The sequence below is a fragment of the Lepidothrix coronata genome, unplaced genomic scaffold, assembly GCF_001604755.1.
Source record: "Lepidothrix coronata isolate B3197 unplaced genomic scaffold, Lepidothrix_coronata-1.0 Scaffold168, whole genome shotgun sequence".
Classification (NCBI taxonomy): Eukaryota; Metazoa; Chordata; class Aves; order Passeriformes; family Pipridae; genus Lepidothrix; species Lepidothrix coronata.
The window spans coordinates 675269-694222 of record NW_016690348.1 but is presented as its reverse complement, the minus strand read 5'-3'; the positions used below and the strand labels follow the sequence as shown (position 1 = coordinate 694222).

General features: G+C 36.2%; 1 protein-coding gene across 8 annotated transcripts in view; it reads left to right on the top strand.

Moving 5' to 3' along the window:
• The window catches only part of GPHN (gephyrin), a 288205-nt gene that overhangs the window by 247459 nt on the left and 21792 nt on the right, over positions 1–18954 (top strand). For all 8 annotated transcript variants that reach the window (XM_017829764.1, XM_017829762.1, XM_017829761.1 and 5 more), the window contains 4 exons: positions 4117–4236; positions 8264–8322; positions 8538–8691; positions 10631–10752. In XM_017829764.1, the coding sequence (XP_017685253.1) occupies positions 4117–4236; positions 8264–8322; positions 8538–8691; positions 10631–10752 (455 nt within the window). The remainder of the gene's footprint in view (positions 1–4116; positions 4237–8263; positions 8323–8537; positions 8692–10630; positions 10753–18954) is intronic.

Genomic DNA, 18954 nt, shown 5'->3' with positions numbered 1-18954 from the left:
CTGTGTGTTGTATGTGAAATGATGGAGAAAGGGGAAAAGCAGAAGGCAAAACAAAGGATTGATTGGTTTTAATGAGGATTTTAGTGTGTCCGTTTTGACTTCTAAACAAAAAAAAATCCAAGTAGAATTGACGTATTTCAAAAGTTATGTCAGGTTTTAGAAGTATTACCAGTTGCAGGATTATTCAATTTTTTTTAAATGGAGCTGAACTGCCTCTAAATGTGTAACAGACTTTTAATTTGGCTAATCATGACAGATACAGAGAACTGTGAAAATTATTTTTGCTTTAAGTCCCATCCATCATCATGAATTATACTTTGGTATAACAGACACCTTCTCAATACTGATATTCATGTGAACTTGGATTAATGAATCTGTAGTACAAAATATGTAAAAACTACTTTAAATACTTAAAAAAAAAGGGCAAACTAATGAATTCAGAATTTTTTTAACCTGCCTTGTATTTTTAGCTTTTCTTGACTGCATTTTCAAGCATTAGTCCAGAAACCCTTTCTATGGACACTTTAAAATAGCAAGAACCAGCAGAGCAACCCGCTGAATTATCACTCCTATCATTATTCCCCTGTCATCAATATTATCATTTTGCTAGTTAAATACCACAGCACAGTGTTGCTTGAAAGCAGTACTGTTGAAGCTGTCTCTAGTGGGGAGGACTGCCCATTAGAGGTCTAAAGTGTTTCAGTATCCTAATCAGTTCAGCAGGTTTGTACAAAAGATAAAAGGGCAAATGGGAACTTGCTTCCCTCCTAGAAAGTTTAAGAGCTCACAAATGTCTCTCTACAGGGACAGTCTGTCCTCCCAGATTACTGGGAATAGGAAGCCTCTCTGGCAAGGAACAAAAATTGGGTGGGAGGAGACATGCAGAGAGAGCGTATTTCTGGAAATACCAGTGGCAAGTTAGAAAAACAAGGCTGTTGACCTCTGAATAATTGGTCAAAGTTTTTTTCTTGGGCCAATGCATCTTCAGGTTCATCTCCTTCCCAAGAAATTATTTATAGCCTTGGAAGGCTCCTCAGTCTCATTTCACCCTTCAGCCACTGTCAGCAGCAACATTCTGCCTTTCATGTTACAGACCAATTAACAGAATGATTCACAGCAGGGAGTTCAAAATAGTTTTAGGTTTGGCTCCTCCTGTAGGGAAAAAGGTTATGTAAGTACTAAATAGAAATGAAGAAAATGGGACTGAGAATTGCCAAGAGGCCATATAGCCAAGTTGGACATTTTTGTATCAATTTTTAAATTATGTACTATTTTCTGAATTCCATTTCCAGGTGATCATGTTCATGTTAACAACCATTTTTTATTTTGTATCGAGGAAAACTTTCAGACACTATCCTGCTTTGGGAAGGTTAGGGCACACTTGAGATGACTAGTGATGAGCCATCCACATAGCCTTTGAAACAGATGGGGAAAATTGGTTTTCTTCCTATAGACTTACATAGTCAGAGCATAACATTTCCTACAAGACTTTCTAAAGATGTTTGTAAGAGGCACTGTGACTAGCCAGTTACAATACAGGATGAAAAACAGACATTTTCCCTGGTTCCACCGACTTGGGCGTTTTTACAGAAAGGAGCACGGCTCATTGTCAATCACACAGGAGAGGTGTAATCGTGTGTAAGAGAAAATGCCTGAGATGGGGGCTGTGCTCAGTAGATTATCTCTGGATTTTACTCAGTGACTAAAATTGAGTAGATTATCACTGATGAAGGCAAAGGGCAGAAACCAGTATTGCCCTATTCCATGTAAAAGCAAGATCTCAAAGGCCTTTGAAAGAGCTTCTGTGAAATTGTTGTATAATAATTTCTAAGAAGCAATCATTTCTTTATCTTCATAGTCTCTAGCACAGAAGAACACAGCCCTGGAGATTCACACGCAAATCTGATGGTTGAATTTTGTTCATAAAGTTAATCTGATCAAATTCCCAGAGGACAAAAAGGAAATTGAATATATAAGCAACATAACCAATTCTAACAGCAATTGTTATTGTATCATAAATTTGTTTAAATGTATCACATCATTGCATCTCGAAAAGTTAACTCATCTAATAGTAAACTCCGAAAACACAGTTAGTTACAGCACATTTTATCACCATAGGCACTGATTTGTGGCAGTCAGTGTAGACATTTTATATTCTTTGTGGTGCTTTTTAAATGGGAGACATTTTTTATGTAATACATTGTTCCTCTAAAATTTGTCAGCAAAGTCAGCAATACTTAGTTCAAAACAATATAACCTATTTGTAATAAATCTTTAGATTGTATCTACAACAATATGCAGAAGAGCTCCCATAATCCAAGGCATAAGCTTTACCTTTTGCAACATTTCTTTTCATAAAAATCAAAATAACACACTAGACAACATTATTTTCCCTTTTAAGCAGTCTCAGCATAAATGGTAGTATCTGCTATCCATCCACAGCTCCTTGCATAGTCTGTGGTGGGAAATAAATACTATTTTTAAAAAGTAGTATTTTTGTGTCATCTGGTTTGGATATCTACTTTAGGATAGCATGAATCTTGCCCTAAAAACACGCTAACCATGACATATGGCAAGTGTGATTTTTTTTTAAATTTATTTTAGCATTTGATTTATATTCTTGAAGGATGTTAGATTTACATTGCCTGTAGAAAAGGGTCAAGATCCAATCAGCTCCAGGCTCAGTTGTTTCTTGGGATACACAGGTCACTGTGAACTGTGGTAAGCCAGGTACAGACCGTTCCCAGCCCCTTCCTAGGGCTTCTGTCCCAATAAGTAGTCTTTGATATACACACATTGCTAAGTAATACCTTTCAGAGGCTATGACAGTGCTAAATCGGAGTAGAAAAACGGGCAAGGCAAACAGCTTTATGCAGCTGAAGTGTTGGCCAGTGGTCTAGAGTTTGCAGGTGTCAACAGCCTCCTGTCAAAAGTCATGGAGTAAAGGACTGCTGGGCAGGACAGGTAACAGTGCTTGGGCAGTACTGCCTGCAGGCCTGTGGGTTGCTGTCAAATATGTGCTAATCACAGTTTGAGAAGGCCTGGATGTATTCCAATGCTGCATATGGAGTATAGAGTCAATCTGCACATGAATTATATGTGTGACACATACAGAATATGTTGCTTTGATCACAGCTGTGTAGATATGTGTGTAGCACATGTTCACTAATAACAGTAAAGCTTAAATAAGTCAGGCTGACTTACAGTGCCATGGGGAGCCAGCAGTACCATCATCATATCAGCTTCTTTAAATGCATTTTTTTAGAAATTTTTCTTTTAGTTATTTATTTATTAAGTAGTTATTGTCAAATTACAGTTTTACTCTGGATTTTTAAAAGTGTATGTTAAAATAGTCTGTCTGGTGAGAAATATTATTAAAACCAAGTCATTTGTTTTATCATGTTGTTCTGATATTTTTCTATTCTTTGTATTGCTTCTGCTGAAATTTTTTAATGTTCTGTGACTTCATGTAATTGTAGAACATTATCAATTTTATGCTCTGCTAAACTGACCCTGACAAAGACAGATATTCTCTGTGAACTAGTATTGAGCTGTCTCTCAGTGTGAAGAAATCTGCTTAAAAATGAAGCAACTGGTTACATTACTATGCTTATAAGGTATTGGTTTTCCATATACAGTGTGCTGGTAAAACAAAACAGACCAAAAATCCAACCAAACCAAAGCACATAAATTTCAACCCTGGGGACTAGACTACTCTACAAAACATATATATTCACAGAGAATTACTAGATTTTTGCACATCTAAGTTTCGAGGAGGAATCTAACCGCTAAATTTCTAAGCCAGTTTTTTTTCTGAGCCAATCAGAGCATCAGTCTCTTGCTTCTTCCGAAAGTTATTCTTGCGATAGAAATCTAAGGGGAAAAAACTGAAGCCACCTAATATGTCACCACATAAATAAAGCCAGATGTGAAGCAAAGACCTAATGATCTTTAAATACATTGGAGTTTATTATACCTGTTGATATCACTCGCAGCATAGCAAGAGTCATGCTGCAAGTGAGAATTCTAATCTTTCAGATTATTTGCATAAAAGTCAAGTGCTTTGAAAGTGTTCTTTTCAGAAGTAGATTATTTTCTGGTTTTTTTGTTTTTCAGCCAACACAGACTGTGATGCCTGGTCAGGTAATGCGCGTTACAACCGGTGCTCCAATTCCATGCGGTGCTGATGCAGTGGTGCAAGTGGAAGATACAGAGCTCATCAGGGAATCAGATGATGTGAGTCACAAGTTAAAAACCTCATTTTTCTTTTGCATTCAGCAGAAAATGGCTCATGATACAATCCTGTAAATATGAAAGATTGTTCTACAGAAAAGCTCTTCAATAATCTCAGAAGTCTGAGGATTTTTGCATGGGTTCCTAGTGGCAATTCTCACTTTTTCGGGCTGTGATAACAGTGTCACAGACCTACCTGTTCTGACTGATTTTTCATCAAAAAAATGCTGACACCAAAACACTTGGGAGCATGATTTGAGTGAAAGGTAAATGCCTTCTGGAGGTCCATGACTACAGTCCAATTTGAGTGCCTCCTGTATTCACATTTTAAAATACAGAGTAGTGGCAACCTCACCAAGCAAGAAGGGGAAAAGTTTTCTTAAATTACATATTGATCCCAGAATAATACATTGAAATATTACAGTGCAGCATTACTGCTGATGTAATTAGAGCTGAATATGATTTCCTGTGGGAAAGTGAACTGTTTTAAGTGCTGCAAAATCCATGGGATGACTTCATTTCTTATAAACTATGTTATGAAGATAATTCTGTATTATCAGAATTGATCTTATTTCAACAAAGGTGAATTTGGTGGATTTGGGAGAATGTCTTGTACACATACCTTCCAAGGCATCCAAGGGGTTTTCTTATGAAACAGGGGAAGTAAGTGCCTCCCAAATTTTTTTAAACCACAACTAATTTTTTTAAATAGACCTTTGTGCTCCTTTAAAATGAGAAAATTGCTAAATTTAAGACCTCTGGAAATGGAGGAAAATCTTCAGGAAGTGGGTAAGGTGCGTATGCCCCCAGAATGTAAACTTAACTCTGTTTGACTTGAACAGATTTTCCAGCATACCTGTAAATCATATTAGTGCACTACCTTACAGATGCTGCAAAATACCACAGAAAAAATATGTAGTACTAGTTCTCTATGCACAGTTGTCTTAACAAAGGAAATTGTGCTTTTTACAAAACACAGGAGCTCTCTATAAACACCTTTATTGCAAAGAGTCCGTCTTGGACTTCCTTTATGTTCAGAGAATTCTTTCTGAATCATTACTTTCACTTACCCAGCTGTGATTTCAGGATACCATCATCACGTTTGCTGCCCTCTGAGAGATTTTAAGGCAAGAAGATACGTCTCTTATTGATACAACTTCCAAGTTCAGTTTTGGAATGAACTATGTGTATGGTTCTCTGCTCAAATCAGTCTTTGCTCTTCTGCTGCTGTTCTGACAAGGTGTTCCATTTCACCATAGCTCTGTGCTGTCTTTTGATTGCAGCCAGGCTATAAGCAGATGAATTCTAGTGTTCAGAGCTGATGAAGACAGCAAAAACTGAAACATACTCTCGTGATCCTTTCTCATGCCTTATTACTATAAATGTATAGTATATATGTATAGTATAAATATAGTATATATCTAATGAACTCAGCAAGCTGTCTAGGCTGTCCTTCCTGTCAGAGAAATTATTGAGTCAGTCCTGCTCTGAGGTTACAGATGTGTATGTATAGATTATATCATCCTGTAAAGTACACCATTGCCTTCACTGCTTATTACTCATTCCATTAGCCTTAGTGAGCAAGTTTTTTGTGGCCATTGCCCACCTCATCATGAGAGGACTATCACATTGCAGAGCAACATATATGATAACCTGGTATTTTCTACTTCTTTGGACCTCTCTGTCCTGCCTTCCACTTCTTATGTACGTATTCTCCTCTGCATGTGAGAACAGGTTATCTGGCTACGCGCTTAAACTCTGAATTTTTTCTCGAATGGTCAGCCACTTTCAACTTCCTTTTTCTGCCTCTAAGTGTGAGGTAGAATTCTTCAGTTTCAGCTTGTCTTTGAATATGCCACTCTGCTAATCCTGCTCATAATAATTAGTACAGTTTAATTAATATGTTATTTTTTTCTCTCCCTTTTCACGTCTGGGTGGCTTCACCAAGAATATTTTTCTTTTTAGTGTTAAGAACTCCTTCAGGGCTGGGATTTAACTGAAATTAAATCTCTAATATTTAAAAAATGTTCTCCTGAAAAGAGATTATTTTTAAAAGGAACTCACTCCTTGACTTCTGGTTGTGGTACCAGTACTTAAATTTCATAGCAAGCATTCCCCAAATGACTGTAGAAGTCATAGGCTTGAAAGTAATTAGTTATCCATCGGGAAGAAAAATTCTCATCAGCTTGCCAAATGCACAATAATTGAGAAACATATCTACGTCCTTTTCATTTTGAGTTTTTATGTCACCTTGTTGGAGAAAGGAGTCCAGTGTGATCAACCAAAATAAGACCAAGCATCACATATGGATGCTGACTGTTAACAACCATCAGAACAAACCACTCAGACATAGTTCAAAATATATTAATACACAGCAAGAAGAAAGCTGCCTGACACACACCAAATGAACGATGTTCTCAGCAAAATGCCATACCTCTCTACAAGCCCTATCTTTAGCTACCTTGAGTTGTCTCATTCCTTAAGGATTCTCAGATATCCATCAGTTCCATAAGTAACAGTCTCTGCACATCAACATGTTGTCGACAGTCACACTTTCCATGGTGCTTTTCAAACCTGGGATTACTGAATTCCTCAGAAGCCTTTATTTTCTTGTTTCCCCTAATCCAGGAGTCCTAAATAGGACCTTTTATATTACTCAAATGTATCATTGCCTCTCCTTTTGATTCCCTTAAAATCTTCCTATCTATCTTTAAATGTTATCAAAGATATGGAAATTTCAAATCTTCATGACTGGACAACCATTCCAGAGTGTCATAATTAACCATTGCCCCAAATTTTTATCGCGAGCTTTTACAGCCTCAGATGGCAATAAGGGGGATAAAAGGCCATCCTGGGCACCAGCACGCCATTTTGAACACTCAGAGCCAAAAATCATCTCTTCTCTTATGCAAGAAGAGCAGATTTAAAGAAACAGAATTTACAATAAAAGCATATTTTGAAAATATTGGGATAAAGTAAGAATTTTTTAAATTAGTAATTTTCTGGTTTTCAGGGGTTTAAATTTTCACAGTAGGTAAACAGAATCACAATCTGTATTAAAAGATTTATTAACTTTAACTTTGGGTCCTTAAGTTTAAAGTTTGAACTCAGAAAATGCTGGCCAGTCCCAGTGTCCTATACAACACTATTTTCCTGTAGAAATTCTAAATGACTCTGACATGCTTAGTTTATCTTGTAATATTAGTGTCTGATTTATAACTTTGAGGTTTTACGTTATAACTACATGATAACGTAAAAACAAAATCTGTTTAGATTTAGTGCTACTGACAGGCTGGCACTATCTCAAAGCTGAGTGTATATATCATCAACCCACTTGCAGGGCTTAAAATTAAATATTAACAATATAAGTCATATGCCATTTATTGGTATTGAATGAATCACCAGACCATTGACATTCTGAAGAAGTAAATGCATCAGACTTTTCAGGCCACTGTCTCTGGTTCACAGTAAATAAACAAGATGAATATGCCTCTTTCTTATTTGTACAAGGCTCTCAAATAGGAGTTTCCACTACAGGAATCTACATGAAAATCCTGAAAGAGCTAAATCATTTAGCTTCTTCCCACCTTTCTGCTAACATAGTGACCTATTGTCTATCAGACTAATGGTCTTTTTGAAGTATCATCTTCGAAATTGTTCAACCAGATCAAGTTGGCTGAGAGGAGTAGAAAGAATCTACTCAGTATACCAAATCACCAGACATAGAATGTAGAGTAAAAAAGATATATAAACACAAGTATCATTAAAAAAAAAAGGAAGCTAAAACTACATATTCAGTGCTGGCCCTTCCATGGTGAGCTCATTAAAGAGAGAATTTCTTATAATGCTGTTCAGTTTTAGCATACATTGTATTACAGTCTTGACAGACAAATCAGGAGAGCAATATGATGCTTAAACCATAAAGTCTCAGTGTAATGAGTGCTTTAAGCTGTGTAGACTTGTGAGAAATTAAACATTAATCTTCTTTGAATAGCTCAGCTGACTCTATTTGATCTCCTTGTCTTTGTAGGGCACTGAAGAACTAGAGGTTCGAATCCTGGTGCAAGCTCGACCAGGCCAAGATATCAGGTCTGTATTTGTAAACGATAAAATATCTCTGTAAGGAATAGAAGGGCTATTGATTTTTAAGGTCATTTTCTAATGAGTAGTACAGATATTTTGACAATCTGACTAATGGACATCCATGGACACTCCTCACCTGGAGCAAGACCAATCAAGGAAAGATACTTTGAATCTCATTCTGTTTCTCTTTCATGTTTTTTTTTCTGTGCTATGATTTTCAGACCTATAGGACATGACATTAAAAGAGGTGAATGTGTGCTGGCTAAAGGAACCCACATGGGTCCATCTGAGATTGGTCTCTTAGCAACTGTTGGAGTAACCGAAGTAGAAGTTAACAAGTTTCCAGTGGTTGCAGTAATGTCAACAGGGAATGAGGTAAAAAAAGTTTGTTTAGAATTATGGTCTGAAATACTATGACTCCTTTGGGACAGAGTTTTGGATAGTGACTTCCACCCTATTCCCAAGCAAACTCACTTTTTGAACTGCAATTTGTGCTGACATGAGATACTTCTGTGGGGGATCAACCCATGATCAGCTCCTTGTGTTTTCTCCCTCAAAGGCTCTCTCACAGGTCTCACCCACTATCTTTGCCAAAATTTTGATAATGTATCCAACCATCTGCCAGCTACTTTCCTCCTGCCAGCGAGGGAAAACCAGTGGAGTAGTCAGGGTTTTAATTCATACTGCCAGTCATGACTGAAGAGTAGTTTCTTTTGAGCAACACTCCTCTGTAGCTGTAGTGCAAATGGCAGATAACCTGTTTTTGAAAACTGAATAGTACTACCAAATGCCTTGCTGTAGTATTGTGCCTTAATATTTTTTCTGATAGTAGCATATGTTGAAATTCAGACTCTCTCCTGTTGATAAAACTCCAGACCAGCTTTCTAATTGGTTTGTCTCAACTACATCAGAAAAATCAGGTTCAAGATTAACTTAATTTACTACTTTTACATGTGTTGTGTGTTGACCCAGGCCAGCAACTGTGCCTGCTCAATCCTACCCGCAGCAGGGCAGAGAAAGAATAGAAGAGCAAAACCAAAACAACATGTGGGTTGAGATAAAGTCAGCTTGAAGTTTAAAGACAACATGAAGTTTTGACTGTCCTTTGAGACAAACTTTTGGAAATACAGACGCAAACATTAAGTCAATAGCTGTATTCTCATACAGCTGGAATATATTGAATTTTGAAAGATTTTGAAAACTTCTAATATATTGAATTTTGTCATCTGGCCGTGTCCTTACAACTTCCACAACCCCAGTGAAGGTGACTTCTAGGTACTGTGGGTGGCTGAGGCCAGCTTTGCTGGGACAGAATCTTGTCAGGTTTTGTAGCATAGACAGGGTGTGGCATGCAGGAAACATATGGCTAACTAAAGAACGAATCCACAGAGCTACAAGGATTAGAGATGAATTGATGATTTACTGATTAGTAACTTCTGTATGATTGTAGATTCTTATATGTCATTAAAGAGTCCTTTACCTTGTGGACATTCTCTTTTATTTCATGTTAAAAAAGATCCTGCACAGTGGGTTTCTTAAACATTCTGTGAAAGTCTGCACAGAAACAGAGCTGCTAGCCAAAGCATAAAATTTAGCCTTGCTCCACCTGGGTATTCTTACCTGACTACCTGATGTTATGGCTGTAATTTCGACAGATACATTCTTATTAGTGGTATTATTGTTTATCTCCTGTCAATATTGTATCGTTCTTCTATATCCTACAAAAGAGTTCCTAATATATATATAAAACATATGTTTACATATGTATGTTTTGTAGTTTAGCTTCCAAAATACATGACACATGTAAGGCAATTGCTATGATACCATCTTGAGAGAAAGTTTTTCATCCAAAACAGTAATTGATATAAGAACTAAGTTAATGCAGATTGTTGTATTTAAAAAACGTATTGGTAAGTAGACAATTAACTTCAAAATTTCCTTTAATACCTTTAAATCTAGTTAGCAACATCAGTGAGGTTCCTTTAAAACTACTTAAAGAGAAGCAATAACTTGGAAATTTGTTTTGTTTTGTTTTGATTGCTAATGTTTGAGGTTTGAAGCCAAGTATTCATAACGAGAAAGAAGGTTTTGCAGACATGAACCGATAAGAAGGAAAGAAACAACATGGACGATTGGGCTAAACAAGTACTTTACATATTAATTATTATTAATTTAAATTCACTAAATCACTTTATACATACATTTTATGATATGTGTCTAAAAGTATCCTGTCCAATCTGAAAAAGAAAATTCTCACTTCTGTAAAAGCACAGTATTCCAAGGAGATTGACTAAGACTGTTTCTGGTTTTATAGCTACTGAATCCTGAAGATGACCTCTTACCAGGAAAGATTCGGGACAGTAACCGTTCAACTCTCCTAGCTACGATCCAAGAACATGGCTATCCAACAATCAACTTGGGAATTGTGGGTGATAAGTAAGTACCACATGTTAGTAAAGATGTCACTTCATATTCATGCGATGCACTTTATGGCATCCATGGAAAAAAGGAATACCAGAGAAAATGTCACTCATTGCTAGTGTCACAGTGGTATGACAGGGCACATCTTGGAATAGGTATTTCACCCTTTTTGTTAGAGAAATAAGTCTTTTCTAATATTAAGACAAATCACTTGAAGAAGTTTTTATTTAATGTTGTTTATTTTGTTTTGCCTTCTGTTTGTTGACACAGATATCTATTACTGCTGCAAATTGAATTTATTGCCACAGTATCATTCCAAGCACTGTACTTAATACACATAAGATGAGACAATTCTACAGCAGCTATGCTTTTTTTTCTGATCCAATAAACAGAGAAGGAAAGTTTGTCTCTGAGTTTATTTTCCATGACAAAATTAACTTAGAGTATAAAATTTTGTCAGATTCTGAGTAAATGTGTTTTCAGGAAGGCCCCACTGCTGCATGTTGCTCGACATTTCCAGAAATACATGGAAGAATTTAAAAGGAGCTTTTTTTAAAAAAAAAAAGTTACTGGTCTCTTTACTTTGATAGCCACAGAGTAGCACCCTACTGATCTGTCTTTCTATTCATCTGACAGTGATTGCTCCTTGTTTCCCAGTGGTAGTGATGTCCTATCTTGAGAGCTCTAGGATAAGTGATTGAAGTGTTCAGTTTTTAGTCCTTTGCAAGACTCTGCAGTGCCTGCCATCCATGACTTGAGTTTCTCAGCATAACATATTTCCTCAATCTGTTAGCCCTAGAGGCTTTGAACAGGCTTTCTTGTTTCTCAATTTGGGTATCAAACCAACTGACAGACTTGGTCTGATAGGGAGTTTTTCAGGTTGTCCTTCTGGGTAGTTAAAAATGAAAAAAAAAAAAAAGAAGGGAGATAGTGAATTTCAGCACCCACATTTCACAGTGATTGATGACAAAGTCCCAACCAGGAAGACAAGGTTACTGCAAGGGAGCAGGTCATTTCAAAACCAGTCTTTCCTAGTGCAGTATTCAATCCAAAACATCACTAGCTTGACAGAAGGTATATGAATGAGCCAACCACTGCATGGTTTTACAGTAGTTTAACTAACCTGTCTGGTGGCTGCAGGAAATACAAGTGTATTTGAGGTATTCATACAGGAATGTGATAAACAGCAACTGGCAACTGTTGTTGTGATCTTAGGGAAAGCAAACCCTTCTGGATACTCTCACTATATCCAGGCATCATTTTTGATTTTCTGGCCTAGCAGAATATCACTGCTGTTCCAAAGAGCAATAAATACCAAAAACCTGCTGCCCATGAATGCTTCCAGTTTCAGGTGGGAATTTCATACAGAGTCTAAACTTGTGAGACTGCTCTTTCCAGCAATGGTATCTAAATGTCCTGGACCTCTAGAGTGTTTTTTATATTGTAAGGACCATTTTAAACTTTAAAGCATAGGTAGTGAAGTTTTCAAATAAAACTATTATATATGGATTCTAGATTTGCATAGCTGAGGGGGAAAAAAAAAAACAAACAACAAAAAAACCCATGAAAAGGCTCTCAGCTCCTGAGAGTTATCTCCATGTTAAAGATAAAAGAAGGACTGTCAGCAAAATACTGTAGGTGGAACTTTTTACCACCTGCAGGACCAAAAGTAACAGCTACTGTTACATATATTATCATCAATGACAGCTTACATACTGTCATTAATAATGTGTTATTCCAATGGAAAAGATGCTTTCCCTGGTAGTCCCCTCTGGAACAATAAGAGTGTGAACTTGTTTGTTCTTTATGGCTGTCGTAATCCAATAGTCTCAACTTTGCTATAAAGTCAACACTATCAAATGGAGATTTTAACTTAAGGTCGTTGTGCAAAACTGTGGCTAGGTACTCCGTTGCCTGCAGAAATTTTTTCTATGACCTCCTAGGCATGGAGCGTCTGTGAAGATAAATAATCTTGAAAGCTCTCAGTAAATTTTAGAATCATTGAATCATTTAGGTTGGAAAAGACCTTTCAGGTCATCAAGTCCAACCCAGCACTGACAAGTCCACCACTAAACCATATCCCAAAGTGCCACATCTGTACATCTTTAAATACCTCCAGGGATGGAGATTCCATCATTTCCGTGGGCATGATGAAGACATTTTTCTAATATCCAATCTAAGCCTCCCTTGGTGCAACTTGAGGCCACTTCCTCTCATCCTGTCGCAAGTTACTTAGAGAAGAGACTGACCCCCACCTGGCCACAGCCTCCTTTCAGGTAGTTGTAGAGAGCAGTAAAGCTCCCCTGAGCCTCCTTTTCTCCAGTCTAAATAACCCCAGCTCCCTCAGCTGCTTCTCATAGGAGTTGTGCTCCAGACCATTCACCAGCTTTAGAATGTCTTTCTTGCAGTGAAATTTAAGGCCCAAGAGAAATTTTTTACTTTTCTGGTTTTTTACAAATATATTTTGTGACCCTTTTTTACTTCTCAGATGCTAGCTGGAAACCAGACAGCAATCATATATATCAGTTAAAAGCAGAGTCTGCAGCTTTGCTTTCAGTTATGAAAGAAGTTGATGCTTTTGAATCTTCACTATTAAGATGATCTCTGAGTCTTGAGATAGTATTACATTGGCAAAGGTAGTAAGAGTTCTTTTTAAACTTTTGGTTTCATGGTTTTTTTAGTTTTATGCTTCCAGAGTCACTTCTCCAGAGGTAGCTACTTTAGCTCATGGAATAGAAATAATGAGCCTCCAACTGTAGAGTGCTTTCGTACTTTGCAGTAAGTTTTGAAAGAATAATTCAGTACTGTTGACCTAGCCAAAAGTCTTCTGCACCTGATACCAGGATTTAGTCTTAAAAGTCTTCTGCTTAAAAGTTCTTCTACACTCACATGCCCAATCCATATATTTACAGCTAAATGCATCTGCATTTCTGTTTCAGTTGAAAGGAAGATCTGATTCTGTAAATTAGTTTGGTAAGAAGTATGCCATTATTTCATTACATAATAAAGCTACTTAACAGAACATTGCCCATATGGATATTTCAGTATTTATCTTTTGCACTAACATGACTGATTTGATGGAGTACCATGGCACTTGAACAAATGCAATAGACTTACAGAGAGATGTTACAAAGGGTAAAATTTTGACGCTTTAGTTAACATGTTTGTAGGAAAGATGAACAAGCCTTCAGTGTCTGTTTTATGGTTTACTGAAGTTAAACCATAGATTATGTGTGTTTGTGTGTACTCATGTATATGTGCATTTTGTATGTATAAAATGTATCCAGAAATTGAAAAATAGAAAGATTTTATATGCCTGCAATGCCTGCAGTACCTACAGGTGCAGTAAAAATACTGGCAAACATATTTTTCCAAAGTAAAAATTAAAAACTTGTAGTTTCTTTTTTTAAATGTATCCTTTTTTTAAATGTATTTCTTCTATCCCATACTTTAGATTTAGAGTGTTTTTTTCCTATTTCTTTTTTTTTTTATGAATCCTGTTCATATTTGCAGATCTAATATTCAAGCATGAAAATTGTTTCAGAGTAATATTTGCAAAGACAAACTTAAGGGGCAGTATTCTTATATGTCATTTCAGTATATGAATCACTCAGAGGTGGTTAGGTAGAAAAATAGCATTTCCAGCTGCTTCAAAGCCCAGGATTATGATACATGTAAACACATTCCAAGAGGGAATGTGAAAGGATAGGGAAGCACACAGAATGTCTGTGGGTTTCTGAAGAGTTCTTAGAAACATTTTAAAAATACTTTTGCATATTAATCATATGTGAAGTTACATTTTGCACTGACCATTCGAATGTCACCTATAGCCTACAGGTGTATTTTCATTTGAAACCAGTATTTTATTTCTTTTGGGAACATTTTAATGGTTTCTGTCGTTGTTTGCTTCTGTTCTCATAAATTGTATATATGACTCAACATTCAAAAATTAAAAACAGCAATTCCAAAACACATAGATAAAGTTTAGAATTGAAATCCTAGAAGAAAGCAGTAGGAAAAAAGAACGGACGTGGAAATGCAATACATGAAATTATGTCTGGCTAGAAACCAAGATGCTCTCTCTTGTGTTCTTACCAAGTAAAACAAAGCTGTTTGAAAAGCACACATCTCTGAGTAGAAATGGAAGATATATCCATTTCTAGAACTACTCCAAGCATAAGAAACAAATGCAAAACCAAGAAAAGGAAGAACCATTCTGCTGTTCTTCTTACTGTTGTGTCTTACATTTTTGTCTGAATCTCAGAATACTTGCTAAAAAATTAAAAAAACAACTGGCCAGTTAAAACTAGTATTCCAATGTACTTTTGAGTGTTGCCTCCTAATAACAAGATCAAGTTAAAAAGGCTTTTAATTTAATTTCCTTTGCGTATAGTCTATAAAATTTAAAATCCATTGATAAAAACAAGACTTTGATCTGTTCTGTAGAAGTCTAATTATCAGGATATTTTTGTGTCTGATTATTTCATTTGTGTTGTTCTTTTTATCCACTGTTTGTTTAAAGTGCATAGTTTAGCCCTAGCAAAATCTGCTCTGGGCCTCTATTCTAGAAAGTCATCTTCCATTTTGACGGCTTTTCTTCTATGAGAGACTCTCTTATTAAACTTGCTAAAGAATTTTGATTGCATATGTAATGAATTCAGTTTCCTCTCTTTTTACCTTTGTTTACATGAGTGCATTTCCCCCTTCTCTGTGTTCATCTCCCTATTTTCTAATTCCCTTATCATTTTCTCAGAGACATGTATAACATTAGCTGCTTCCAGCTGCATTTTCATTTGTGATTTCACAGTGAAGAGAGAAAGAATCTCTCTCTCCTTAGGAGAAATATTTAGGAAATTCACATTATCTGCTCACTTGCTTTAAAAATGTATGCAAATAGTTACTAAATCGTATGAGATAAACCCTAAAAGCCTATGAGAGCTTTTCTACATTAGAAGTGTTTAGTCTTTATTTATATACCTCCCCTTTTTGACATATTGTTTGACAAAGAGCTTCTAAATGACAGGTACACCAGTTCAACATCACCCTTGCTATTGTGACAGCATTAGGCTATAATATCTCTAAAATAAAGGCTTTGAAAGAGTCCCTTCGTATTTTGGAAGGGATACTGAGATCTCATTCAAGGGTTTAGTCTGCTTGAATTTTCTGTTTGCCATCCAAAAAAAAGGTTTAAATCTTTTGTACTTGTGTGGGTTGCATGCAATTACCAGTATTATAAATCTAATGGAACATCTGGAGTGGAGGGAGAAAAGCAGAGAAACTGCTCCAACACCAGAATTTCTTGTGAATATCAGCCTGACATGTATCATCATATGAGTTAGAATATGAGTTATGGGCAGAATTCAGGCACAGAATCCTAGCCTCTCCCTGCACCAGTTTAGTGCCCAGCTTGGGTGCAATCAAATATACTGTGAACAAAAGTAGTAGTAGTAGTATCATCTTAAAAATGACTGCAAGAAAACGCTTGTTAGAGAAAAGGCCTTAAATTAAATCTCACAATATTAGTTTTTGCTAAAGCGACTTCGACTCTAGATCTGCTCGCAGAATGATGGTGTTATAAAATGAGATCATAGACTAATGAACACAGGGACACAGGGTAATGGTTTGCAGGTGATTCAGATGTGGAGGTCATCTCCTTCATTGTGCCCTGTCAAGAATATTCTCCTTTTCAAGCAGAATGTTTAATATCTGTCACAACAACTCTTGGTAATCATTAGGGAAAACTTCAAGTAAGGTGTCTTATTGACAAGTCATCTCATCTAATGCACATATTCCAAAAACACAAAGAAACATCTGAGCCAAAACAGAGGTGAAAAAAGAACTTGCGAAATGGGGCAGTGAAAGTCCCAGGGAATCTTCTGTACTAGTAGGAAGCTACGTAGTGTGACAGGTTATAAAATTTCATGTTGTAGAAATGGCAGTTGCAAAGCTAATGCACAACACTGTGTCATTTTCTTAACTGTCTTCAACACAAGCATGGACTTCTTCCTGAATTAGTATTTATAGAATTCCAGCCCAGTAGTAGAATATGACGCTAAACAGCAAATAGTAAAGAGGACAGAATACTATGAAAATCCTGTCTTTGAAAACAGAGGGAATCTATTTGTTGGAGGGAAAGAAAACTTACTGTGGCCTATTTTAGAGGCATATGTTAGCTATTTTAAATATACTTGGAGACATAAGTTCTCCTCATAAGTTCTGTTTTCAAGAGAGCTTCAGCTTCTAGAGGCCAAAATTCCATTCGCTTAAATGACTTTCTTAATACCTAGAGTATATATAGGAATTTGGGTTCCCAAGTCACTGAGAAATTTCTGAGGATTGAAATTTTACTACTAATACCCTAGAAGAAAATAACTAAAACTAATAAAGGCAGTAGATACAGAACAATCATAGAAGTGATGAACATTGAAGATGGGTCACTGTGTCAGTGATAGGAATCACTTAGAAAACTGGTTTAAGTATATTGTTAATACAGCCAAGTATGAATTCATATATATAGGACTGAAGAATGTAAGTAAAATTTACAGGATGGAGGATTATGTCCTGAGAAGTAAAGATTTAGGAAAAGATTTGAGAATCATTGAAATACAAATTCTAACATATATAAAGAGCTGTCTCCTATAGAATTAGAAGGTTGTTTTTGACCTTACTGTGTATTCCCAAGACAAGAACCATTGAATTTCTTACATGCTTGAAAGATGGACTGTGTACTCCAAAGTATTAGAACTCAGGATGTTTAGTTCAACAAGATATTCTTACAGGATGACTTGATTACATTCCAATAATACTGAGCCACATGGAGAATAAACTGAATAAAGTTTCTATTTCAGCAGCAATGCCTATATATTCAAGTTAGACTAATTCAGACTGTAAGTAAAGAATGATTTTAACAAGAATAGTAATTAGGAAACTGTATCAAATGCTTTGATAGATACTCATTTCAAAGTGAGATTGGATATATATTTACAGTTCAAACAGAAGCAAGTTCAGGAAGGTTCTCAGACTATCCTAAATAAAAGCCATTAAAAAATGAAAATTAATTCCCCTGGTTGCAAGTAATCTCTTAAGTCTTATTTCAGAAAATTAAGTTAATTTTCATGTTATAGTAATGGACAATATGTAGAAGCACAAACTCAGAAGACCAGTGCCAGCAGAAATAACACAACAGAGCTGGAAAAAGGTTTGGATTTTTGAAACTGCTGTTGATAAGTAGTAGTTGAGGAGTAAACCAGAACGTGGGATTGTTTGTGAAACTTGAAAATCTTTTCTGTGTCACTTCCTGACACAGTGACCCTATTTTGAGAAATAAAGATTGCCTTTGTTCTCTGGCAATGAATAGAGGAACAAATGAGGGACTGAAGCCATTTTAGGAAATGCCTATCTTGGGAAACCTGTCCAAAAGAAATAGATATCTAAACTTATAACCTGAATAGTTTTAATATTTTTCCATGACTTCCAAGCAATATTAGTATGCATCTGATCTCACAGACGCTTTCTGAGATGACATATGAGAAGAAGCTTGGCAGGGATTTACAAGGTGATAAAAGAGGATTTTAGATTTCACGTTAGCAGTGACCCTGTGCACGTGTAACAGTATAACAATAGTGCAGGGGCATTGACCCACTGTTATCCTCTCATTCTCCAGTCAGACAGGACCTGTGTGTGCCCAGAAGTGATCTTTGAAATGCCAGACTGAAGCTGCTCTGTGCAGGAACAGCTGAGTCTGGGCTGGGAACTGGGAAGGAATGTTGACTTTGTTGTTAATAGTCCAGACAGCTGATAAGAAAAACGGATTCAAGAGTTGCACAATGACAATTCATGACATGGTCCATTTCAAGCTTTAATATCGTATTTTAGTTTTTTAAAAAAGGTATGTCTATATATCTTCATGTCAAATGAAGATTTTTTTACATGTTACATTTAATTGTCCTACATTTAAGAATATAAAAACATAGATTTCTATTAATTTTATATTTCTGTTACAAAGTGCACTATCTAAAAATAGTTTTTTCACAGTAAAAGTGACTTGGAGGAAAGATATGTAAAAGGTAATGCTGCCTTCATAAAATGGGAATTCATAGCAAAACATTAATTGTTTAACATAAGGTCATGATAGGAGTAACTTTCTCAGTTTTGGACATTTTTTCTGATCCTGCCTCTTGCAAAAGGGTTGCTGGATATGAAGCTTCTCATGAATGA